Here is a 26,656-nt window from a genome sequence, read left to right on the forward strand (position 1 = left end):
CCTACACACCAAAAACGAAACATACCCGGCATCAAATCGAACATAAATAACAAAAAGATTAACACAAAAACACAAGATTAAAAGCTAAGAACATAAAATAAAAGGTAGAAAATCGAACCTCTCGGGAATGCCTCCCGAGTGCGCTTGTTTAAAGTCGAAAGCTCGACTATCTCGCGGTGAATTCAAGTAGGAGTGCTGAAAGAAACTTCATCTTCCACCCGATTGATCAATGGCCCAAGATATGGCTTGCATCTTTGTCCGTTGACCTTGAAGGTTTCACCCTTAGAATTCTCCAATTCTACCGCACCGTGATTTGCCACGTTTCGGATTTTAAATGGGCCACTCCAACGGGACTTAAGCTTTCCCGGAAACAACCGCAAACGAGAGTTATAGAGAAGGACAAATGAACCAACCTTTAGCACCTTGGGGGCAATATGGGCGTCATGCCATTGCTTCGTTTTTTCTTTGTAAAGCTTGGCATTTTCATATGCCATGAATCGGAATTCATCCAACTCATTCAATTGAAGCAATCTCTTTTCCCCCGCCTTCTTGAAGTCAAAGTTTAACTTCTTAATAGCCCAATACGCTCTATGTTCAAGCTCTAGAGGAAGATGACACGCCTTCCCATAAACAATGCGGAATGGTGACATACCGAGTGGAGTCTTGTAGGCCGTCCGGTATGCCCACAATGCGTCATCCAACTTCAAGGACCAATCTTTTCGGGATCCATTTACCGTTTTCTCCAAAATTCTTTTCAACTCACGGTTCGAAACCTCAACTTGGCCACTCGTTTGGGGGTGATAAGGTGTGGCGACCCGGTGATGCACATTATACTTCCTCATAAGAGCTTGAAATTGCCGATTGCAAAAATGCGAACCTCCGTCACTAATAACCACTCTAGGAGTCCCAAACCGATTCACTAGCCGCTTAAGAAAACTCAACACCACTTTAGCATCATTAGTGGGCAAAGCCTCCGCTTCTACCCATTTCGAAACATAATCCACACATACCAAAATGTATTGGTTTTTGAATGAAACCGGAAATGGCCCCATGAAGTCTATACCCCATACATCAAATATCTCCACTTCTTGAACCGAAGTCAAAGGCATCTCATCTCTTTTCGAGATGTTGCCTACACGTTGGCACCGATCACAGTGGTCAACAAACTCTTTGGCATCACGAAACAAAGTTGGCCAAAAGAACCCGCTCTCAAGCACTCTAGCGGCGGTTCTTGCCGAACCATAATGTCCGGTCTCATGACATGAACTCAAAATGGGCATCATTTCTCCCAAAGCCACACATCGTCTCAACATCCCATCCCCACATATTTTAAACAAGAAAGGTTCATCCCACAAGTACCTTTTAACATCGGATAAGAACTTCTTCTTTTTGTGAGATGTCAAATCCGGAGGCATGACTTCCGAGGAGAGGTAGTTTGCAAAATCGGCATACCATGGTGTCTCCACTTCCCGAATCATCATAAGCGTTTCGTCCGGAAACCGCTCATTAATCTCCACACCAATAGGAATTGGTTCCGGATTCTCGAATCTCGAAAGGTGATCCGCCACCACATTCTCCGTACCCTTCTTATCTCGGATTTCTACATCGAACTCTTGCATGAGAAGAATCCACCGAATAAGCCTAGGCTTTGCGTCTTGCTTAGTGAATAGATACCGTAAAGCGGCATGATCGGTGTATATGATGCATTTCGACCCAAGCAAGTATTGTCTAAACTTATCGAGAGCAAAGACAACCGCCAACATCTCCTTTTCGGTAGTAGTATAGTTGAGTTGTGCTCCCGCCATAGTTCTACTAGCGTAATAGATCACATGCACCCGCTTGTCCTTTCTTTGCCCCAACACGCAACCCAATGCTTGGTCACTAGCATCACACATTAGCTCAAAAGGCAAACTCCAATCCGGAGATGAAATAATGGGAGCGGTCACAAGTGCCGACTTTAGCTTCTCAAAAGCATCTTGGCAATCCCTTGTGAAGTCAAACGACGCATCTTTTACTAGCAAACTTGTCAAAGGTCGTGCGATAGATGAAAAATCCTTAATGAATCGCCGGTAGAAACCCGCGTGGCCCAAAAATGCCCGAACTCCTTTGACCGTAGTCGGAGCGACTAATTTTTCAATAACCGCCGTTTTTGCCCTATCCACTTCAATTCCCGCCTCCGATATCCTATGCCCGAGTACAATGCCTTCTTCCACCATAAAATGGCATTTTTCCCAATTTAGTACCAAGTTTGTCTCCACACATCTTGCTAAAACCCGCCTTAAGTTCGATAAGCAACCATCGAACGAATCGCCAAACACGGAGAAGTCATCCATGAACACCTCCATAATGTCTTCAATCATATCGTTGAAGATTGAGGTCATACACCTTTGAAATGTGGCGGGTGCGTTGCATAGTCCGAAAGGCATTCGCCGGTATGCAAAGGTACCGTAGGGACATGTGAAGGTCGTCTTTTCTTGATCTTCCGGGAGGATTAATATTTGATTGTAACCCGAGTACCCATCAAGGAAACAATAAAACTTGTGTCCCGCTACCCTCTCTAACATTTGATCGATAAATGGTAACGGAAAGTGATCTTTTCGGGTTACCTCGTTGAGCTTCCGATAATCGATGCATACTCGCCAACCGGTTACCGTCCGTGTGGAGATTTGCTCTCCTTTTTCATTCTCCACCATTGTCATACCGCCCTTTTTAGGAACACATTGAATGGGACTAACCCACTCACTATCCGAAATCGGGTAGATTATTCCGGCGTCGAGGAGCTTGACGATCTCTTTGTGCACTACCTCCTTCATATTCGGATTCAATCTTCGTTGCCTTTGAGCCGACTTCTTTGACTCGTCCTCGAGATTAATCTTATGCATCACAATTTGAGGACTTATTCCTCGAATGTCGGAGATTTGCCAACCCATTGCTAACATGTGTTCTTTCACCACTTGCACAACCTTCCTTTCTTGATCCTTAGAGAGCTTGTTTGAGATGATTATCGGCAAGGTCTCATTTTCCCCAACAAAAGTATACCGGAGGTGTGGCGGAAGCGGCTTCATTTCAACCTTCGGGGGCAACTCCGAAGATGGTGGAGTCACACCATTGCTCTTGTTTAAACTTTCCGGCTTCGGTTCATCCTCTCTAGTATAGTCATCATCCCCCGACTCGGAATGAAACGAGACTTGAGAAATGTGTTGAGAAAAAATTTCTGCCCCCTTTAACTCATGGGGCTCGATCGAGCCTTTCATTAAAAGGGAGGGCTCGATCGAGCCCTTAGTGTTAAAGGAAGCAGAGATTTTTTCCTTTGAGAAGCTTGCCAACTCAAAATTTTCAGAAATTTCCCCCTTTGCTTGATTCAACACTTGCACATTTTCTTGAAGTTGTTCTTGTACAATCTCATCAATCAAGTCTATCCTCATGCAATCCTCCTCCTCGATGGCATTCCGCATCACTCTCTTCATATCAAACTCCACACTTTCCTCATCAATTCTCAAGGTGAGCTTGCCGGCATGAACATCGATGAGAGCACGCCCGGTGTTCATAAAAGGGCGACCAAGGATCATAGGACATTCTTTATCCACCGCATAGTCTAAGATCACAAAATCCACCGGAAAGATAAATTTATCCACTTTAACAAGTACGTCTTCCACTATCCCATACGGCTTTTTGAGAGAGTGATCGGCAAGTTGCAATACCATCGAGGTGCGCTTTACCGGTTGATCACCAAACAAAGACCTAAAAAGAAACAATGGCATCAAGTTAATACTTGCCCCAAGATCACACAAGCAATTTATAGCATTCATATTTCCTATAGTGCAAGGTATAGAAAAACTCCCTGGATCCTTAAGCTTTGTTGGTAGGGTGCTTTGGATTATGGAACTACAATTTTCCGTGAGCGGTATTGTCCCACCTTGCTCCCAACTACGCTTGTTCATAATTATATCTTTCAAGAATTTTGCATATTGGGGCATCTCCCTTAGTGCGTCCGCCAAGCTTAGATTAATTTGCAACTTCTTGAAAATCTCAAGGAACTTATGAAACTTTTCGTTCCCTTGAGCTTTCCTTAACCGGCTTGGGAATGGAACCGGTGGTACAAACGGTGGCGGCGGTGGTGGCCTCACATAGGTCTCTTCAACCTCGACAACCACTTCCTCACATTCCTTTGGCAACTCTTGACTTGAACTTGCTATGTCAATTACCACTTGAGGCTCATCCTCCTCGACAACTTGCCTCTTTCCGTTGGCTTTCTCAAGGTTTCTCCCGCTTCGGAGCTCTACCGCCTTAACATGTTCTCTAGGGTTGTTCTCCGTAGTAGATGGCAATCCCCCTTGTGGTCTACCTTGAAGATTGATGGCAAGTTGAGAGATTTGAGTCTCAAGCATTTGATTAGTGGCGGCTTGATTCTTTTGAAGTTGCTTCATCTCTCTAAGCTCATCCATCAACTTAGCAAGCATATTCCCTTCATCCATGTTTCTTTGAGGTTGAAACCCGGGAGGATGTTGAGGTCTAGCACCCGCATTGTTGCCATGACCTTGATTGTGATGGTAATTCCCTTGTTGTTGGGGAGGTCTATTTCCACCTTGGAAGCTTGGACCCGCTTGATTAGGCCCTTGAGCATTGCCTTGCCCTTCTTGATTTCTCCACCCGAAGTTTGGATGATTCCTCCATCCGGGGTTGTAGGTGTTAGAGTAAGGGTCATTAGCTTGCCTTTGTCCTCCGATGTAGTTGACTTGCTCACTCAAGGCTTGACCCGTAACTAGGCATTCTCCTCCCGAATGGCCAAAATCACCACAAAATTCACAACCTACTTGAACATAAGCCACCGGAGCGTTTCTTTGCATAGGAGCGACTTGTTTCTTTAGAGCATCCACTTGAGCTTGAAGCGAAGCATTTGCGGCTTTTATGGACTCCATCTCCCTCACTTGATCAAGAGTCATGAGTGACTTTTGAGTAGGTGGCGCTCTTCTTTCCATAGGACCCCAAGTACTACTAACCACGGCCAATTTCTCCACCAATTCAAGGGCTTCCTCATAGGTCTTTTGCATAAGTGAACCCCCCGAAGCCGCATCGATAGTAGCTCGGGTAGTGACATTTGTCCCATCATAGAAGATTTGTATAACATGCTCTCTATTGAGCCGATGATGGGGTACACTTCGTTGTAAATCCTTGAACCGCTCCCATGCCTCATGAAGTGACTCTCCTTCAAATTGGACAAACTCAAGTATGTCTTTAGTCAACTTTGTAGTCTTGCCATGAGGGAAATATTTGTTAAGGAAGGCTTGAGCCAACTCCCTCCAATTGTGAATGGACTCATTAGGTAGAGAGTGCAACCAAATGCTAGCCTTGTCCCTCAAGGAAAAAGGAAACATCCGAAGCTTAATTTGGTCCGCCGTTATCCCATGAAGCTTGAATGTGTTTAGAACACCCAAAAACTTGGCGATATGCTCATTAGGATCCTCATGACTCAACCCAAAGAAGGCACAACGATTTTCCAAAAGTTGAATGGTACTCGGCTTGATCTCGAAAGTTGCCGCTTGAACCGGCATTGCGAAGCATCCAAAAGTTGCATTGTCCACATCCGGCAAGAAAAACTCACCCAAAGTTTGTCTTTGTTGGTTTGGCACTTGTGCGTGCGCTTGGGGTCGATCATCCCTTGGGTGGTCTTGTTGCCTTGGTCGGTTCACATTCCCTAATGGAGGAGCGGGTGGATATTGTTGTTCCCCTCCATCCATTAGAGGATTGAACCTCCCCTCTTCATCATAATTGTTTCCCTCGTTATTCATAACTTCGGGTATACGGGCTCTTCTTCTTACACCTCTTTCGTAGTTACCGAGGTTATCTTGGAACGGTTCTAGTGGTAGATTTGCTCGTCGCGTATTGTGCATACACAAAAATCAAATTCCCTACACAAACAACAACAAGAAAACCGAGTGTAAACCACGAAAGATAATTAATAACAATAAACCAAAAACAGAAAATAACGCTAACTCGACCGAATTTCACAATACTTTCAATCAATTAAACGCAACCTTGTCCCCGGCAACGGCGCCAAAAACTTGTTAGCAAAAATACTAACTTGTAGTAATCCGGAAATACGGAATCGATCCCACGAAGACAAGAGGTTTAAAGTGAGCGAACACGTAATTGGAAATTCAATTCGGAAAGCAATGATCAATTGAAGGTTCAAGTATCCAATTACTAACTAAGAATTAAACTAACGTGAAATTGCAATTTAAACAAGTAAAGAGAATTAATTATCAAGAATCTAATTCAATAAAAGGGGAATGTCAAGGAGTTAGTAATCCAACCTAGGTTATGCAATCATGATTGGTCAAGTGTAAACTACTAAGGACCGAGCGAGGCCTAAAACGTCATTCCCGCTCTCTCGAGCCTCAAGGAATGCCAAAACCGCTATCTAGTCATTCAATCACACCAAGCTCACTCTCGTGTTACAAGGCAAACTAAATCAAAATCAAACGATTAATCAATCCGCTCCAAGGTCACCTAGGTTCAAACCCACTCTCGTGGAGCTCTAAAATCTAGGTTTTCTAACCTAAAGGTCGATCTAATCAACCACCTCTCGGTGTGTCAATCAAACTAAGACATTGATTAAGGTAGCTAATCCTAATCAAGCAATGAGTAATAGGAAAGAAACACAAGCATACAACACTAAGGACCAACCAATCAATCAAACCCCTAAATTATCATACTAACCCCCTAACAAAGGAAATTTAGCTACTCATATTTAGATTAACACAAACAATCAAGGAATGAGCAAAGTAGAACATTAAAGTAAGAAGAATTACCTTGATTAAATAAGTAGAACAGACAACCATAAAGATAATGAAGATTCACAATAAGTAGCTTGTAATAAAAATGAAGATCTTGTTATCATAAAGCAAATAAAACTTGCATCAAGCTCCAACAATGGAGGAATCTCCAAGGAGAAGATGGCTAATCTAAAAAAGGTAAAAACTAGAGAATAATCCAAAATGTCTACAACTTGTTATACCCTAAAAAAGATAATGTGCTATTTATATGGGTTACAAATGAGGTAAACAAAGGACACCCTTCTAAGGAGTGTTGGGCCTAAAATAGAAATTGAGCCCTTGAGTTTTGTCTTGTCTCGAAATTCAAATTCTGAGCTTCTTTTTAAGGGGCTCGATCGAGCCATTCACTTAAGAGTGAGGGCTCGATCGAGCCTTATGCCTTGAAGAAACTTCTGGACAGCTTTGTTCATAGGGCTCGATCGAGCCTTCCTTCATAAGCGAAGGGCTCGATCGAGCCCCTCCTTTAAACGCCCATATCTTGCTCGTTTCTTCGCTCTTTCAACTCGCTCCTATTCCGATACTTGATTTCTTCATTCTTTAAGCCCAAAACACTTCGCATTGCTTCATTTTACCTGAAACACTAATACACAAAATAAGCACACCAATACGGGGAAAAAGCGCTTCAAAGTATACTAAAAACAAACGAAAACAACTCCTAAACATAGGTGTAAAATGCACCTATCAACGTCTTCCTAAATAGTCTTATCTTCCTAAAGTAGAGCTTATCCTTCCATATTTAGTGTTTGTGTCCGAATAGGACAATATTTCCATACTTAGTCGTTTACCCGAATCCCGGGCTCGATGCGCTTTCGGCGGATCACGTGGGATTCGGTCTTTACGTCACCGAATCTAAAGAGATTCGGCATTTCCTTCATATCTTCGGATCTTCAGGGGGAGTCCGGTATCACTTGAGAGTGGATCTCCTGCAACTCGGCTCCATTATACTTACAATAGGATTCGGTATCCATCATTAGCCCCCCCGCAAGTGAGCTGAAGTAGTTTGGCATTTATGCCTTAGTGGATTTTAGCTCTTTTGGAGCTGAGTTCTTTTATACGGGCGAGTCGTTTTGTATTCCGGGCGAGTCGTTTCATATGTTTGTGGGCGACGTTTCATCTTTAGTAAGATTCTTCGTTGCCACGTGTCGTCTATTAGTAGAGGGTTGTGACCGGATGAAAGACAAGTGTCTTCATGCGCTATTAGTTGGTCCTTATTTGTAATTGTGGGATCTCGTCTTTTCAGTTTCTTTGGTTCAGGCTATATATAATTGTTCATTTTGTTTCATTTTCCTTCTTCTTCAATCTCTGCTTTTTCTGCAACTGCTAAATTTTTGATTTCTTCAAGCTTTCTGTGGGTTTCCTTCTTCTGCTTTCAAGATTCCTCGTTTTCAAGTTGCTCCTTATCTTTCTTTCGATCCTGCGTATTTGCTTGCGAGGTATTTTACCTTTTCACTAATTTAATTTCTTGGTAGTTTGCAGTTTTGATTTTATTCCTCTTGTTCTTCTTGTTCTTCTTGTTCTTCGTCTTTTCCTTTCTTTTGATCTTTTAGGATTTTAATTTCATCATCACTCCGTGTTTCCCCCCCATTTTAAAATTTTTAAAATGTCAGAAGTAACTGAGGGGGCGAAGGGTGCTCGTGACGAGCTAGAATATACCCGGAGCTCCTTGGCAAGAGAGCAGATACTTGGTTATGCCGAGGAATTTAATTTTCCTGAGTCATATGTTATTTTGAGACCGGCAAAATCGTATCGGGCGAATCATAGCACCGATTCGCCTTCTAAGATAGTAGTTTTTCATGAACAGCTTTTAGCGGGTCTTAGGTTTCCCTTAGAGTCTTTAATTGTAGAGGTCTGTCATAATTTGGGTGTTCCTTTGGGTCAACTTCATCCGAACGCGATTCGCCTTCTTTGTTCTTTTATGGAATCGTGTAGGGTTCGGATGCAGGAGCCTTCGCTTGCTCTTTTCCATTATTTTTATGTTTTCTCCCGCCGAAAGGGTGAGGAATTTATTTTTGCGGGTGGTTGACCTAATCGGTCTCTTTTTAGTCTTCCATCCTCTTTGAAGGGTTGGACCCCTAAGTTTTTCTTGGTTCAACATTCTTCTTTTTCTTCTTTTTCGCGGAGTTTTACTTCTAGTAAAGTTTCGCTTACTGATGTACCTGACCTGGCTGATGGGGAGAGGGACTTCGCCTTGTCTTTGTTGTCGGATTGTCGTCTTGATAAGCCCAAGTACAGCGTTCTTTTAGAACGATATTTGAGTCGCCGTGAAATACTTTTGGCGGGTCTTCCTTTAGAAGGTATTTTTCTAATCTTTTGTTGTTATGTTTTGTTTTGTAGGATGTCGACTTCTCTTGAACATTTGCTTGATAATTTTCATGTCGATATGACTGTAGATATGGGCGAGGTGACTAGCGGCGTTCCTAATCCCTCTACGATCGCCGTGCCGAATCCGACGCCTGATTCGGTGAATCCTGATCTTGATCCTGCTTCTAGCGATCAAGTTCCTGCTGCGACTTCCGAGTCGCCTCTGCTTCCTTCGAAGGAGTCAGGTCCTTCTCTGAAGGGGTTGCCTACCGCCGGCCAGAAGCGTCCTGCTGAGGACCAGGCTGGAGCTTCCGCCAAGCGTCCCAAGAAGAAGAAATCTTCTGGGGTGTCTATCGAGGAGGCACCTCGGTTTGCTGCTTGGGCGGACGCGCAAAATCCGCCTCGTCTTTCAAACGTCGCCATTCTTCATGCTTGCATGGAGAATATTATGATAAAAGAGGACATTGAGTCCATTGATCGCGAACATGGCGATAGTTTGGCTGAGTTCGCCTGTCTTGGCGGTTTTTCGGTATGCTTCTTTCTTTTATTTTATATTATGATTTGCTTCTCCTTTTTTGTTTTTCTTATTTGTTGTTTCCTTTCGCAGGTGGTCCAGTCCATCGCTGTTTTGGAGCGCCGCCGAAGGGATGCGGTGGATCAATTGAAGAAGCTCCAGAGAGATTCTGAATCCTGGCTCTCCGAAAAACAAAAGATGGAGGAGGAGGCTGGCGAGGCGACTGGTCTGATCCAACAGCTGAGGTCCTCCGTATCTGCCAAGACTCGGGAGATTTCCGCTTTAGAGGCTCGGGTTCGAACTTTGTCCGAGGAAGTCGAGTCTCTACAGTCTTCTTCAGGTGCTCTCACTAAGGAGAGGGATGATCTGAAGAAAGAAGAGGGGCGTCTCCGCCGGCGTTTGGGTGACTCTGGGAGCTTTTATTCCCAAGTCATGACTCAATACCGGTTGGCGATCGGGGCAAAGCTGCGGGAGCAGAATCCTGGCGTCGATCTTTCTGGAGTCAATCAGTTGGATCCTGCTTCTTTGGCGAAGGAGGTTAAGGCGAAGCTTGATAAGCAGAAGCAAGATGCTTTGAATAAGGCTTAGTTTTTATTTTCTTCTTTTTGTATTTTTTGCTTTTTTGTATTTTTTGCTTTAGTTTTTTGCTTTCGCCTTTTTTTGTATTGGATCGTGGGCGGATCCTTTGTAATTTTGCTTCTGTGAATATAATGATCTTTTGACCATTGCTTTTCTTTAGTTGTAGAGTTAATCTAAACTCGTTTGTTATTTTGAGAAGTTAATCTAAACTTCTGCTGGTGTAATTTATTTGTAGGTCCGAACGGATCCTTTTATTTATTTGACTCGGACGAGTCTAAATTATTTTTTAACTAAGATTCAAACGACTCTTGTTAAGTTGTATGTATTAGGTCTCGAGCGAGCCTATAAAATTTTGCTTCTTATCGCCAAATTGCCTTTTTATTTCAAAAATGGAAATAAGTACATGCCATGAATTAATCTATTGATAATACTTTCTCAGGTGCTCTATATTCCAATATCTGGGTACCATGGATCCAGTTATTGTCTTTAGTCTATATGCGCCCTTGCCAGTAGCTTCTTCTATAATATAGGGGCCTTCCCAATTAGCCTGCATTTTCTTCACTCCTGCGTTTCCTCTGCCAACTTCCGCGTTTCGTAAGACCAGATCGCCTCTTTGAAATTCTCTAAACTTCATTCTTTTGTTATGGTATCTTGCTTCTTGCTTCTTGTATGTAGCGGCTCGGGCTGCCGCTTCATCCCTTCTTTCCTCTAGTAGGTCTAGACATAGCCTTGTTCTAGCCTCGTTAGTTTCTTCTTCTAGATAGTTTACTCTGATGCTGGGTATGCCAATTTCTACTGGAATTACTGCTTCAGTACCGTAGGCGAGCCTGAAAGGTGTTTCGCCAGTTCCTTTTCTAGGAGTTGTTCTGTATGCCCATAGAACGCTGTATAATTCTTCTGCCCAGTTCTTATACTGAGAAAGTCTCTTTTTTATTCCTTGTGCTATGGTTCGGTTGGTGACTTCTGTCATTCCGTTTGTCTGAGGGTGCGCCACCGAAGTAAATTTCAAATTGATCATCAGTCCTTTGCAAAATGCCTTGAACCGCTTGCAACTGAATTGTTTGCCGTTGTCTGCTATTACAGTGTGGGGTATGCCGAATCGGCATATTACTTCGTTCTTGAAGAATTCCTCTATTTTGGCTGCAGTGATGGTTGCGACAGGCGCTACCTCTACCCATTTTATGAAGTGCTCTATTGCGACGATTAGGAATTTCACTTGGTGTTTTCCCGTTTCAAACGGTCCAACTATATCGATCCCCCATGTGGCGAACGGCCATGGGCTTTCCATTGATCCTTGAGGTACTGCTGGTACACGACTGATGTTGTCGTGTCTTTGGCATTTATCACACTTCTTGACTAGTGTTTTCGCGTCTTCTTTGATGGTCGGCCAGTAGTATCCTTGGAGTATTGTTTTTCTCGCTATGGTGACTGCTCCTTCGTGTGCTCCGCATATTCCTTCGTGGATTTCTTTTAAGATGGATTCTCCTGTCTGAGGCGAGACGCACCTAGACCATGGATGAGTCAAAGAGGTTCGGTAGAGAACTCCGTTATAAAAAGAGTAGTTGGCAGATTTTCTGATGGTGCGAATGGCTTCGGCTTTGTCTGTTGGTAACTCGCCGCGGTCTAGATATTTGATCAATGGAGTCATCCAGGAGTTGGCCTCCTCGATTGCCATGACTTCTGTTTTTCTGGTGCTTGGCGATTCGAGAATTTCCTTTAACTGCATTTTAGCGAATAGATCTCCGAGTTCTGATGCTGATTTAGCGATAGCGTCGGCTTCGGTGTTTTCCTCTCTCGGGATTTGAATGATTTCCCATTGTCCTCCTTGTGCTTCCAGCTGTTGGAGCTGTGTTTTGACTTGACTCAGGTATTCGATCATCCCTGTTTCTTTGGCTTGATATTCCCCCTTGACCTGATTTACCACCAGCTGGGAGTCGCTATAGATCTTTAGGATTTCCGTTCTTATTTCTAATGCGAGGCCGAGGCCTGCGATTAGGGCTTCATACTCAGCTACATTGTTGCTGGCGGCGAATTGGATGTTTACTCCATATTCGATTCTGATTTTTTTCGGGTCCTTTGAGGATGGCTCCTGCTCCAGCTCCTTTTTCATTCGACCCTCCGTCTACGTGGAGTTCCCATACCAAGGCTGGTTTGGGTTGTCCAGTCTCGGTTGGAGTTATTTCTGCTACGAAGTCCGCCAAAGCTTGTGCTTTTAGAGTCGGACGAGGTTCGTATCTTATGTCGTGTTCGCTGAGTTGGATGGACCAGTGGACTAATCTTCCGGAAGTTTCTGGTCGTTGGATCGCCTTTCGCAATGGTTGATTTGTTCTTACCACAACGTTGTGACTTTGGAAGTAGTATCTCAGCTTTTTAGCCGTGGTCAAAACGGCCAGTGCCATGTTTTCGATCTCGGGGTATCGTGTCTCCGCGCCCTTCAGGACTCGACTAATGTAGTAGATTGGCTTCATCTCGTTATCTTCTTCTCTCACCAGCACTGTCCCGATGGTCTCGTGCGTGGTGCTGATGTATAGGTATAGTGTCTCCCCTTTCAGCGGTCTGCTTAGCAATGGAGGGGTGACGAGGAACTTCTTTATTTCTTCAAAAGCGTTCTCGCAGTCTTCATTCCATTCAAATTTTTGTGTTCCTTTGAGGGCTTTGAAGAAAGGCAAGCATCTTTTTGCTGAGCAAGACATGAATCTACCGAGTGCTGTGATTCGCCCGTTGAGTTTTTGAACTTCATTTATGCTTCTTGGTGCCTTCATGTCCATAATTGCTTTGATCTTCTCGGGGTTCGCCTCTATTCCTCTTTGAGATATCATAAATCCCAGGAATTTCCCGCCTTGTACGCCGAACGTGCATTTGTCAGGGTTCAGCTTCATTCCAAACTTATTCAGTATGTTGAATGTTTCTTCAAGATCTTTTGCATGGGTTTCTTCCTTCTCGCTCTTGATGATTAGGTCGTCTACATACACCTGGACTCGTTTTCCTATCTCGTCTTTGAACATGAAATTCATAAGTCTTTGGTATGTTGCTCCAGCATTTTTCAAGCCGAAAGGCATTGCCGTGTAGCAGTAAGTTCCTCCCTCCGTGATGAATGAAGTTTTTTCCTGGTCTTGCTCCTTCATCTGAATTTGGTGGTAGCCTTGAGCTGCGTCGGCTAGGCTATACATCGCGTGTCCAGCAGTAGAGTCCACGAGTTGATCGATATCCGGGAGAGCGTAGCTATCTTTAGGACACGCTTTGTTTAGATCGGTGTAATCCACACACATTCTATTTTTTCCGTTGGCTTTCTTTACGATAACTACGTTAGCTACCCATTCGGGGTAGTGGACTTCTCGTATGAATCCTGCTTTCTCCAGTTTTTCTACTTCTTCAGCGATTATTTTCTGTTTTTCTTCCGAGAACTTCCTTTTCTTTTGCTTCACCGGGTTCGCCGCTTCTGCTACATTTAGATCATGAGTAATGACTTGGGGGTCTATTCCGACTATTTCTGATGCGTTAGCAGCGAAGGTTTTGACGTTGTTTTTCAGCATGGCCGTGATTTCGCTTTCAATCTTTGGGTTCATGTTTGCGCCGAGATTTACTCTTTTCTCCTTGTCGAGTTGGAGTTTCTTTGTTTCGCCTTCGGGTGCTGTTTCTTTTTCTTCGATGTCGTGATTAAGGATTTCTTCTATTGCCATTGCTTCGCCTGATTCTTTTATTGCTTGTTCGTAGCACTTTTTCGCCTCGGCTCGGTTTTCTTGTATCGTGATAATTCCTTGTTTCGTCGGTATCTTCATGGTTAATGCCTTTATGCTCGTCACGGCGGCTGAGTCGTGGAGGAAAGGTCTCCCCAGTATCGCGTTGTATGGCAGGTCGATTTCTACGACGCTAAACCGTGTAGGTAATTCCTCGCTTTTCCTTGTCCTTCCTAGCTTGACATCGAGTGTAATTGTTCCGTTGGGCTTAATTGGCAAGCCCCCAAATCCTACCACAGGCGTGGCATTTCTTTTTAGTTCCGCTAGGTCTCCTCCTAGGCTTTCGTAGGCCTTTTTTGTCATTAGGTTTATTGCGCTTCCTTCATCGATCAGGATTCTTTCAACGTTCCAGTGTTCGATGATCATGGCCACTACCAGAGCTTCGTTGTGCTCTTCAGCTATTCTCCCGAAGTCTTCCCCGTCAAAAGTTACTGGAGGAGGAGTTGAGAGTTCTGTTGCTTTTCGTTTTCTCTGTGACGTTTGATCCTTCAGGTTTACTCTTTCAGAAGTCATCTTTTTCAATGAGATTTGTATTTGAGTTCAGAAAAGCTCCTTCTTTTGAAGTTTAGTTAAGCTTTTCCCACAGACGGCGCCAATTGATGGAGTCTGCCTTCTGAACCGGTGAGTGAACCTGCAAAACAGGGTAGAAGCTAACCGGACGGTGGTTGTCCGATTAACTCTCCGATGCTAAAGTCAGTCTAGAGCTTTGAGCAGCGTTTTGAGTATATGAATGTAATTGTGATTCTAGGCATACCTCGTGCTCCTTTTATAGTAGTCGAATATACCTAGTAGAGTTGTATTAGGCAAGTGAATCCTACTTTATAGGGATTCGGCAATATCGTAGGGATTCTCCTGATTTGTCGTGATCTACCTTAATCTGATAAGAGTCCTATTTAGGAACGTCTTCCTAAATAGTCTTATCTTCCTAAAGTAGAGCTTATCCTTCCATATTTAGTGTTTGTGTCCGAATAGGACAATATTTCCATACTTAGTCGTTTACCCGAATCCCGGGCTCGATGCGCTTTCGGCGGATCACGTGGGATTCGGTCTTTACGTCACCGAATCTAAAGAGATTCGGCATTTCCTTCATATCTTCGGATCTTCAGGGGGAGTCCGGTATCACTTGAGAGTGAATCTCCTGCAACTCGGCTCCATTATACTTACAATAGGATTCGGTATCCATTAATAATGAACACTTGTAAATTTATCGTGTAAATTGATAGCCAAATCTTTTAGTAAATACACATTCTTACCAATTTATTTATCTATTACTACATTATTTTGATTAAACATGTGCGTGAATTAGAATTATTGAATTCGTTGAAAATGATAAATTCAATAGTGAAAATTAACATCTTGATCGTGAAAGGTTAAACGATAAAATGTGTACTTTATTATTCCCTTCGTTCATTTTTAGTTGTCCATTTAGCCAATATTGCACATACCAAGATAGTGCTCATTTTGTCTTAATTTATAAAGAGAAATACTAATATAGTCCTATTAGTTAATAAATGCTTTTTAAATAAAAACATGGAGTTATTTATTAGGGATGGGTAAATTTGGAAGATAATAGCTAAAGTCATATTGAAATTCTAAATGGACAACTAATTAGAGACAAATATATTTTGATAAATGGACAACTAAAAAAGAACGGAAGAAGTAAATATTAGCATTAGTCCTGTACGTTATAATATTTTTATTTAATTTTATTGTTAGTCATTAATTATGTTTGCATTGCAATTAACATTTGTTTGTTTATTTTATTTTATTTTAATTTGAATAGTTTATCTATACTATATATAAAAGTACGGATGGGGGGATATGCAAATTTATAGAATAATCCTTTTCAGTTTACTACTAAATAAAGGTTTTATAGTCATTAACTAATTAGTTATTTAATTAATCACTATTGTAATTAAAGTTCTAATTAAAATAGATAGCTAAATTATCTCCAATTTGATTTTTAGTGTGTAAACAATAACTAAATTGTCTCCAAATTAGTAGGAATACCTATCTTTTATTTTGATTGAACTACAAAATTAAAATACTGTATTTGGTCAATATATTATTATTTAAATTTCTATCTTATTATTTTTAAAGATATTATTAATAAAATTAAGTTAATTATTTAATTATGATTATTATAAGACCAAAATAAGAATAAATTCAGTATGGAAAAATTCTTAACTAATTTAATAATAATTATAAATAAAAAATTGATATAATTATAATAAATTTACTAATATGTTCATTGACGAGTTACGTTACGAGCCACGTGCATAGCACGTAATGCGAAACTAATTATTTATAAACTAACTTATATTTTATGTTTTTAATTTTTAATTTAATATATAATTATGTGTTGTGAATTAATAAAGTTTTTAATAAAGTAAAATTGATCAATAAAGCCTTAATACTTTAAAAAAAATTCTACTCTTTTAGTCATTTTTTGATCTTATCCTAACATGGAAAATTGATCAATTTAATTCAATTTAAAACACGTGCTTGGACTAGGAATATTGAATTCTTTAAAAATGACAAATGTAATGGTGAAATCAACATCTTGATCGTGAAAGGTTAACCAATAATATGGGCTTAATTAAATTCAACGAATGTCTATGGCTTTTAAGACTTTTATCACTGACGTTATAAAATTTTAACTTTGACCAGTAAATTTTAGTTTTGACTTGTAAACTCTCTGAGTTTAGTGGCCGGAAATGTGTTTAAACAGTCGTAAGGGTTAAAAAGCTTCATCTAATTCATATCGATATTTGGGTATTATTGAGTTTGGATCAAAAAGCTTCTTCCTCCATTAATGGAAGAGTGAGTTTTTACTTAGTTTAAGAAAGAAGGAAAAAATCTTAAGGTACATAAAAAACCTTTTATGTTCTTAAATGATTTCGAAAAAATTTAAAGGCTTATGTGCTCTTTTTGAAAGGCTAATCCCCCGAAAAAACCCCCACCTTTGGTCCCCAATTCAATTCTACCCCCACGTTGCAAAATCTTCAATTTTGTCCAAATTACGACCTTTTGACATTCAATTGTACCCTGAATGAGTTTTTCCTGAATTTTTTGCCAACTAGGCTGACATGTCACCCATTTCATTGCAAAGACCCTTTTACCCCCGCTGACTCATCGCTGAGTTGGACAAACCATGGTTGGGTCCTAAATCATTAACAAAACGGTGTGTTTTGATTTTAACCTAAAAAAATTACTCATTATGGCAGAGTGAATCGTTTTGTTTCTGCCTCAGCTGAAATTCATCGTCTTCTTTCTTCCATCCTTTCTCTCTCAGTGGAACCCTAATTACTCAGTCTCTGAATCGTCCATTGTCTCTTTTCGTTTAAGTGTTATGAAAAAACCGTCTGCGAGATGAAGAAAGTATCAAGAATGGAAAAAGGAAAACGAAAAGAAGAAATACCATGGTTTGCACCTCCGACTATTCCGAAAGATTACAGGTAAGACTTCATCTTTCTTCCAATCTCTCTATTTTCCAGATTGAGAATGTATATTTTTAAAACCTTTGAATGTTAGGTTAAGTTTATTTGTAATGAAAAGCCCTGATTTTTTTGTGTTTATTCATCTATAGACAATATATTTTTGGTTAAAATGAGGGTTTAATTTTGTGGCACCGAAACAGTTAAGGGTTTAATTGTTCATCTATAGACAGTAAGCCCTAAACCTAAACCCGGATTTTCGCTTGCCATCCAACTTTTATTTAACTGTTCTTCTATAGCCAGTAATTTTTGTGTTCACTGAAGTTGTGATGGACAGAGTTAATTCATGGTTTAACTGGTTTAACTGGTTTTTTGTATGTGTTTATTGGTATGTGTTTACTGGTTTTACTGGTTGTTTGTATGTGTTTATTGGTTTTTTGTATCTATGTTAGGCCGTAGACTGTCAATCGTAAAAAATTTAAGTTAGTGTGTTTATAGTGTTTAAGTATGAATTATTTATTGGCAGGCGACCGTGTCAGGTCTATGTGGGCGTGGAGTTCAGTGACACATACCCTATAACACTGAACAACGAAGGGAAGATTTTGAAAGGTTACTGGTACAGAGACGAAAACCTCACATTTGAGGATATTGGCAATAGGCTTCGAGATATGGGATACCCGGAGGTTAACCGAATTGGGTATCACGAGCCGACAGGAAACTGGAACACGGTAACAATAGTGAAGGATGATATAGGCATTACGAAGTTGTTCAATGAGGGACACGCCTTTGGTTTCGTCAAAATGTTCATTGAGTTCAAGCGCGATCCTGAACCTGAAGAGTTTAACTTTGATATAGACGAGTCTGTTTGGGAAGCGTTTGAGAGAAATGAAGCTGATAAGGAAGCTGATAAGGAAGCTGATAAGGGTATGCCTGAACTAGAGATTGAGGATCAAGAGGATGACAGAGAAGGGCATGTACTAACTGCTGCTAGTGTTGGTATGGATTATCATAGTTCAGATGATGCCACTTACATTTGCGAGTCTGACACTGAAGATGACAGTGTTAGCGATGGTGGAACCGATTTTGATGACGAGTATACTAGTGCAAGGGAAACGAAGAAAAAGTTTAGAACTTCGGTTTGCGATAGAATATCTGGCTTGGGATTAGATGCAATGTTAGAAGCTCCGGGGGGTATAGCTAGTCATAACGGCAAGTATTGGGAAGGTGGGGCAGCCGGCAATTTAGATGCCCATAAGGCTATACAGGATATGGATAATGAAGAAGGATCTGACTACGCCGACACCGATGATGGACTTTTTACCCCATCGAGTACTGATGAGGATTGTCTTGATATTAGAAAGAAGAAGCGGGCTAGTAAGTTATACTATGACCCTACGTGCAATCATGAGGACTTACTGTTCAAGGTGGATATGATTTTCATGAACAAGGTGCAAGTGAAAAGTGCTGTTCAGCAATGGGCGATTTGTCGGGGTCATGACATTCGTTGGAGAAGGAGCGAGCGTTTACGTGTCGAGGCACGTTGCAAAGCTGGTTGTCCTTTCAAGCTCTATGCTAGCAGAAAAAAATCAAACACTTCCTTCAAAATTTTGCGGCTTCGTAATGAACATACCTGCCAACGAGCAACAACTAACAGACAAGCTACATCAGAATGGCTTGCTAAAGAGTTCATCAAGAAATTTAGGAGAGAGCCTGTATATTCTGCCTCTTTAATGCAAGCTGACATGAAAGACAAGTACAAGGGACTAATTGTGTCAGAGTCAGCTTGTTATAGGGCTAGAGGGCTTGCTCTGGATATTATTAGAGGGTCACTCGAGAGTCATTATGCAAAATTTAGAGCATATGACGCGGAGTTGAAAAGGATCGACAAAGAAGGGCTGTTTCAGTTTTACACGATAAATAACCCAAATAGTGGAGCTCCAATATTTCAGAGATACTATGTGGGGTTTTCAGGGTTAAAGAAAGGATTCCGCAATGGTTGTAGGCCTGTGTTGTGCGTTGATGGATGTTTCCTAAAGACATTGACTGGTGGGTGCCTGTTAAGTGCGGTTGCACGAGACGGGAACAACCAAATGTTCCCGGTAGCGTGGGCAATAACCGAAGCTGAAAACGAAGAGACGTGGACATGGTTTTTGGACTTGCTAATTTCAGATCTCGGGTTTGGAGACGGCCTGTACTTGACGCTAATTAGCGACCAACAAAAGGTACTCCAATCTGTCTTTACTTATACCAAATTTACAAACTTTTTTTTCATTATATAATTATTTGCTTAGTTAGTTTATTGACTGCTTAGGTGATGATTTGGTTGTCTCCATTCATGTTACACCGTATTGCTTGTTAACCGATTGTTTAACTAGTGCATTAACTGCTATGTAATGTTTTGACTTGTTATGAAGAGTGTATTAGATGTTTGCATATGGTTATTTTCTCAAATGTGTCTGTCTCTTTGTAACAGGGGCTGAAAAATGCAATTGTGACATTGGTTCCTATGGCAGAGCATCGTAACTGTGCCCGCCACATTTACGCTAATTGGAAAAAGAAGCACAGAGATCCTGAGTTGAAGAGAATATTTTGGTGCGCCGTCAATGCAACAAATGGCCCAGACTTTGACAGTCACATGAAGACGATGGCAAGTGAGAAACAATGGGCATATGAGGATTTTATGGGGCAATTGAACAATGTGTTTTGCAAATCCTTCGTTAGGGAATATCCGAGGTGCGATGCTATTACAAGTAACTTAGTGGAGACGTTCAATGGTTACATTGCCAAGGCTAGGCAACTACAGCCCATTCATATGTTGGAGGAGATTCGAACTTCGTTGATGAAAAGAATGTACCTGAAGTCGGCGTTGATGGACAGTCATCACGAAGACATTTGTCCGAGGATTAGAGAGAGGATCGACAAGACTCAGATTTCGACAAGATTATGCGCTGTAACACCTGCAAAAGGAGGGACATTTGAAGTAAAATGTGATCCGGATCAGTTTGTTGTCGACCTAAAAAAGAAGATTTGCGGCTGCAGGGCATGGGACATAACGGGTATTCCTTGTAGCCACGCACTTGCTTGCATTAATTTCATGCGTTATGACGTACGTGACTATGTGCATGAGTGGTACAAGAAGGATAAATACCGTGCAACCTATGAATTCTCCCTTCAACCAATTAACGGGATCAAAATGTGGCCCAATGTACAAGGGCTCGACATTCTGCCACCTCCGTACAAAAAAATGCCCGGGAGACCAAAGAAAAACAGGAGGAAGGATCCTGATGAGGAGCCTAAAAAGGATCCACGCTTTGCTAGAAAAGGAGTGGCAATGACATGTCGTCATTGCCTTACGGAAGGACACAACAAACGTGGCTGTCCAGACAAGAACAAAGCTCCTGCTGCTAGGCCTGCAAAGGTATGTAGAAACCAATTTCAGTAACTTGTTGTTGCACTATTATTACTGTTAAAGTGGTAACACTTATTCAATTTGATGGTTTTGTCTTTTCAGCGTGCAAAGGGTCGACCAAGAGGACCACAATGGGTTGACAAATCTGTTAGTAGAGGCACCCCTTCATCTGCAACGATGAAGAAACAGAGGAAGGAAGAATTACTTCAACGTACAATTGCTGCACAGAGAAATGCCTCTACTTCTGAGCAACGAGCTGAAATTCATACGGTGTTGGAAAATCAGGTAACATAATCTGAAGGTTAGCAAACTGTTATGTTTTATAAGTTTATCGATTTATTGATTTGGTTTTTGTTATTTTGACAGGTGGTGCAAGCCGAAGGAATCAGAATAAACACGCGTTCAGGATTCGTATATTCAAAGGTGGTGTTTCTGAATTTTAACTTTTTGGTACTGTTGTTGGGTGATGTTTTTATGTTAATAGTACTGCTTAGCATGGCATAGCAGTTGTGATGGCTTGGTAATGTTTTTAGTTATTACTCAACTGTTTGTAGAGGTTTTCATGTTAGAGAAATTGGCTGTTTTGGTTGGTTTTAGATATAATCTTGTTTTGAATGTACATAAAGAGGATTTTTGAGCTCTTTTTGGTCACTGTTCTGTTCTGTTCTTAAGCGTGCATATGTCTTCTATATATTTTATTTTTAGTTTACTTTTGTATATTTAATAAGTTTTAATGGTTATAGTCCTGTAAACTAAAGTCATTTTTTTGTTAGTTCCACTTTTTAGTTTGTAGTACTCAGTTTGGGTAATGTTTTTGCAGCCTGCTACGAATGACGGAGTGAGGTATGTTAGCGGAGCTGTGGCGACAGCTGCTGCAGTCAGAGATCAACGTCCACCAACCTCTACTTGCATTTCATCTCAACAAGGATCAACAACCACGTGTGATCCCCAACGACCAAGCTCTGTTATGTATAAGTCTACCGCGTCACAAGCTGCTACTCCTAGAATTGGCAAACTGCCAATAAAGAAGGGAAAGAAGAAAGCTTAGGAGCAACTAGGAGCTCCTTTTTTTTGGGTATAGATAGCATAGGTGAAGTAACACCCTTGCTTTTTTGGGTATAGATAGCATAGGTGAAGTAAAACCCTTGCTTTTTTGGCTATCGGTTAATGTAAATTTTTTATGCCGATGTTAGCGTACATTGCTGTTGTTCATAGGTAAACTTCAAACCTATGGCTTTTTAGTGCTTTAGCTGTATGCAAAGTTACGGTGGTAGCTCAGGTGTTTTCGTACACCATGCTTTTTTTGAGCTTTGAAAAGCTATAGATATAGCAAAGGTGTTTGTACAAAACCTTGCTTAATTTATATAGTATTTTGTGTTATACTGTTATTAGTATAGTTTAACATGCTCCCAGGTACTCATTTTGTGTTATAATGTCATTATTTTCTCTATTAAAATGTGTTTTGAAACACAGCTCAGGATACACATAATGTGTCTTGCCTATCTTTTGTTTTCGTAATTTCAGTACATATATTAACGGTTATTAAGTGCAGGCAAAAACTTGAAATTAAATGGAATACAAATGCCTAAAACGATACAATAACATTACGTAGCTAATTGTCAACATCTTTACAAAAGGCCAAGTTCTGAGGCACAACTTAAATACATACATAATAATAATACATAAATTCAAATACACCAACAGTCGGTCACATTCAAAACACCTACTTCGTACCATAATTACTATACTAAATTAAACCGACTGCATAACAAAAACATGAAATTGCTGAAAACCAACACCCGCTGTCATCACCATCACTTTAGGATGCGTAGTATCACCATCGCTTCAAGACCTACAACACATAATACAGTCCATAGCTTTCATACTAAGGTAACAAAAGAAGTTGATTTGTACTCCTTGGTGATGCCATAACATAAACATATATGATATAAATACACAACATCATCAGAGCTTTTTTGCAAAACCTGGAACAAGATTGTGACCCGTATGATTTTCCATGAAGTTCCTGATTTTCTTTCCGCAGCCTGTCATTTTCTTCTATTAACTCCGTAACAGCCACGTTTGCTTTTTCCCGTGCCGCTTCTAATTGCCTAATTGTGTATGTCAGTTCAGCAACCTCATATTTCAGTCCATTAATTTTATCCAACAAGATACCAAACTTCAATATGTGCTCATCCGACACCACATCGTCGTACCAGCGGAATGCACCACAGTCTTCAGGTGTCTGGTTAGCACATAAGATACAAAAATAAATTAATGCTCATCCCAAAATTTCAACAACAAATAATCAATGACAAAAACCCACAAACCAAATAAAATAACCCACAAATCAATTGAACAACCCATAAATATATTTTTGCAGCTACACATAACTGAAGAAGAAAACAAACCCTACTTTTGTTTATACTCAACTCATTTCCACTAAGCATGAATTCAGCAATTCTAAACCTCAATTTTCTCGCATGTACTGGTTTAGATTCTTACCTTTGACTTCGAGCATCTCCAGAATTTTCTCGCAGGATTTGTTTTTGTCCATGAAGTATAGAGATACAACCTTCCATGGCAGCATGTACCGCGTTCCTTTGTCGGAGGAAGATTGAACAGATCGTCAGCGACATTTTCCAGCCTCAAAAACGATTCTGAATGTGAGATGTTCGACATCTTTTGCTCACAGTTCGTTAGGGTTTCAGTGACGGGCTTCAGTAAACGGTGATATATTATTTGGAGAAGAAGGGTTTGGGAAGAAAGGGTGAAAAGTTAGGTTAAAATCAAAACACACCGTTTTGTTAATGATTTAGGACCCAACCATGGTTTGTCCAACTCAGCGATGAGTCAGCGGGGGTAAAAGGGTCTTTGCAATGAAATGGGTGACATGTCAGCCTAGTTGGCAAAAAATTCAGGAAAAACTCATTCAGGGTACAATTGAATGTCAAAAGGTCGTAATTTGGACAAAATTGAAGATTTTGCAACGTGGGGGTAGAATTGAATTGGGGACCAAAGGTGGGGGTTTTTTCGGGGGATTAGCCTTTTTGAAATACTTAAAAAGTTTTTTTGCATCTTTTGCCAAAAAAATAAAAAAAATGAATTGGTTTTTGGTGAAAAATTTATTTCAGCCCTTTAACTCTTACGGAAAATCTATTCAGCTTTTATTTAGCATAGAAAAATCATTCAATCAATTCTTTATCCAACAAGAACAAATATATTATTAATATCTATTAAATCTTTTAAAAATACTAGTTTCGCATTACGTGCTATGCACGTGGCTCGTAACGTAACTCGTTAATTTTTTATTTATAATTAATATTAAATTAGTTAAGAATTTTTGTAAAAGTAAATATAATATATTTGGTTATTGAATTTTTTTCCATATTGAATTTATTCTTTTTTTGGTTTTATAATAACCATAATTAAATAATTAATTTAATTTTATTATTAATATCTTTAAAAATAATAAGATAGAAATTTAAATAATAATATATTGACCAAATACAATATTTTAATTTTATAGTTCAATCAAACTAAAAGATAGGTATTCCTACTAATTTGGAGACAATTTAGTTATTTGTTACATACTAAAAACTAAATTGGAGATAATTTAGCTACCTATTCTAATTAGGACTTTAATTACAATAGTGATTAATTAAATAACTAATTAGTTAATGACTATAAAATCTTTATTTAGTAGTAAACTGAAAAGGATTATTCAGTAAATTTGCCTGTCCCCGCCCCCCCATCCGTGCTTTTATATATAGTATAGATATACAAATTAACTATAAAAAAGTTAATATAACTAATAAATGTTTAAATTTAACAAGGACTAATGATGGCTTTATTTTAAGACTGGATCAAATGATATATCATACATTCTAAAACAATAATTAAACGAAACGGAATGAAAAATTGTTTGACTAAATAAAATTCGCCCCCCTGAATAAAACTTCTCATTCCGCAATTGTCTAAGTTTCGATTTAGAAGCCAGTAAACTCCTTCTGTCTATTTTTTAACTCACTCAGTTAGCAGAAGCTGACGTGAATCTTAAAAAAAACAAATAAAATTAAGACACACACAAATCAACTCCACCGTCATCATAAAATACTGAAAAATCAAAAAAATAACTAAAAAAAGAATGAACCCTATGAATTTTAGCCGCCACTGCCATTACCCTGAAACGTAATCGGAAAGGAGTCAATTTTACACCCAACTATCTCTACAGCTAACAGTAGACCAGACTCTACAATATTAATTCTCATAAAAGAATTTTTATTGAAATTAATAGTCAACCCAGAAACTAGCTCAAAGCTTCGAATTGTTGTTAGTATCATCTGATCCGGCTGATTCTAATCATATTTGTGATTGTAGGCGCATCAAAAAGACTCAATCCAGCTGCAACAGAACCATCGGGAAAGTAACATATATGATGCGGATAATAGGAGGAGAACACTCGGGCCCAATAATACAAGATTTGTAATATAATATTTTTTGGGCTTTTTATATAAAATACAGGAATTCAGCCACTATTTTCTTTTATACGGCCCAACCCAATTCTTTACTTTACCTACCTCATTTTCTTACTTTGATAACTTGTACTTCAAATTCTTTTCTTTTATACGATTTTTCTTATTTCTCTCAATCATTCTTCTTCTCCACGATTTCTTTTGAGTTGTAAAAGATAATTTTCACGATTTTTGCTCCTTCGCTTCCGTCGTTCCGCCTCCTCCGTTCTGCCTTCGTCGTTCCGCCTTCGCCGTTCCGCCGTTCTGCCTTCGTCGTTCCGCCTTCGCCGTTTCGCCTCCATCGTTCCGCCTTTGTCTCGCTGCGCCATCTTTCTTTTATCTTTTTAGTTTTAGATCTGAAATTTTTTGTTCTTTTTTTTTATTTTCAGATCTGTAATTTGTTTATCTTTTACTGTTGATTAACCATTAAACATGTATAAAGAGAGTCTTTAAAGAATCCAATACTTATTTCATGTTCTATAGAATAATTTTGTGATTTTATATAATAAAATTCTGTTATTTCTGCATTTTTTTGTGTTTTGTTGTATTTCTGCGTTTTTTTTATTCTGCAGAACGATTTGTTGATGATGATTGATTGCTGAATTATTGTAATGTTACAGTGTTGTTGATTTTATGTTGACTTTATGTTGATATTATGTTGATATCTACTGATTCCTTTTATTTTAACATTGACAAATAAAATAATATTGTTTGTGAAATAAACTTCCGTTTGATGAAATGAAACTGTATCATAACCGTCTTTGTCGAAATTTAGTTAGGTATGAGAGGTGGAACGCAAAACAATTATACAAGTGATTTTGAAGAAACTGTGCAGCTGCAAAGAGAATTGAGGAAAAAATATATTTTAAAATAGAATTTTTTAATTTGTGAACTGTTGTGTTGGTGTTTATTTAATATATTTTTATTTTTATATGTAAGAATAATTTTATTTTTTTATTTGAATTATTGTTGTTGTTTTTTCATATTGTTTTGATTACTTACTCTGCTAATATCTTTATCTGATTCATTTATTTTAAACATTTTGTACCTTTTTTGTTCTTTCGTAGAATTACTACTATCATATTAACAAGTTATCAACATAATGTCAACATGATATCAACAATTAATGCTAATTTAGTCAAGATGTTTGTAAAATAAGAACATCGATTGATTTAAGCCAAAAACAATCAATATATTATCAAAAACATGTCAATAGCTCATCAATACAACAATTTAAGACTAACTTTATTTTTTTTAATGAGTGAAAAATCAACATGTTATCAACAATATATTAACAACATGTCAACATAAAATTGAAAATCAAAAAAA

The 26,656-nt window shown here is 39.6% G+C and overlaps 4 protein-coding genes across 4 annotated transcripts; 3 read left to right on the forward strand and 1 right to left on the reverse strand.

Annotated features, from left to right (window-relative positions):
• Window positions 1-182: 182 nt before the first annotated feature.
• Window positions 183-7,711, reverse strand: LOC126656672 (uncharacterized). The gene is made up of 8 exons (XM_050351282.1): window positions 7,622-7,711; window positions 4,808-5,411; window positions 4,346-4,633; window positions 4,101-4,249; window positions 2,964-3,437; window positions 2,194-2,438; window positions 1,368-2,079; window positions 183-1,079 (listed from the first exon to the last, which is right to left on the reverse strand). The coding sequence occupies exons 1-8, from the start codon at window positions 7,709-7,711 to the stop codon at window positions 183-185; spliced, it is 3,459 nt and encodes a 1,152-aa protein (XP_050207239.1).
• A 1,193-nt stretch (window positions 7,712-8,904) lies between these two features.
• On the forward strand, window positions 8,905-10,557 carry LOC126656069 (uncharacterized). Its single transcript, XM_050350537.2, has 2 exons — window positions 8,905-9,666; window positions 9,745-10,557. Exons 1-2 carry the CDS (start codon window positions 9,172-9,174, stop codon window positions 10,237-10,239), a joined length of 990 nt encoding a protein of 329 aa, XP_050206494.1. The 5' UTR covers window positions 8,905-9,171; the 3' UTR covers window positions 10,240-10,557.
• Window positions 10,558-17,208: 6,651 nt separating this feature from the next.
• On the forward strand, window positions 17,209-20,244 carry LOC126656673 (uncharacterized). Its single transcript, XM_050351284.2, has 4 exons — window positions 17,209-17,425; window positions 17,931-19,626; window positions 19,878-20,154; window positions 20,198-20,244. Exons 1-4 carry the CDS (start codon window positions 17,340-17,342, stop codon window positions 20,242-20,244), a joined length of 2,106 nt encoding a protein of 701 aa, XP_050207241.1. The 5' UTR covers window positions 17,209-17,339.
• A 2-nt stretch (window positions 20,245-20,246) lies between these two features.
• On the forward strand, window positions 20,247-22,201 carry LOC126656068 (uncharacterized). The gene is made up of 4 exons (XM_050350536.2): window positions 20,247-20,822; window positions 20,916-21,098; window positions 21,180-21,236; window positions 21,634-22,201. Exons 1-4 carry the CDS (start codon window positions 20,253-20,255, stop codon window positions 21,859-21,861), a joined length of 1,038 nt encoding a protein of 345 aa, XP_050206493.1. The 5' UTR covers window positions 20,247-20,252; the 3' UTR covers window positions 21,862-22,201.
• Window positions 22,202-26,656: the final 4,455 nt, after the last annotated feature.

Source organism: Mercurialis annua, linkage group LG7 (assembly GCF_937616625.2).
Source record: "Mercurialis annua linkage group LG7, ddMerAnnu1.2, whole genome shotgun sequence".
Lineage (NCBI taxonomy): Eukaryota > Viridiplantae > Streptophyta > Magnoliopsida > Malpighiales > Euphorbiaceae > Mercurialis > Mercurialis annua.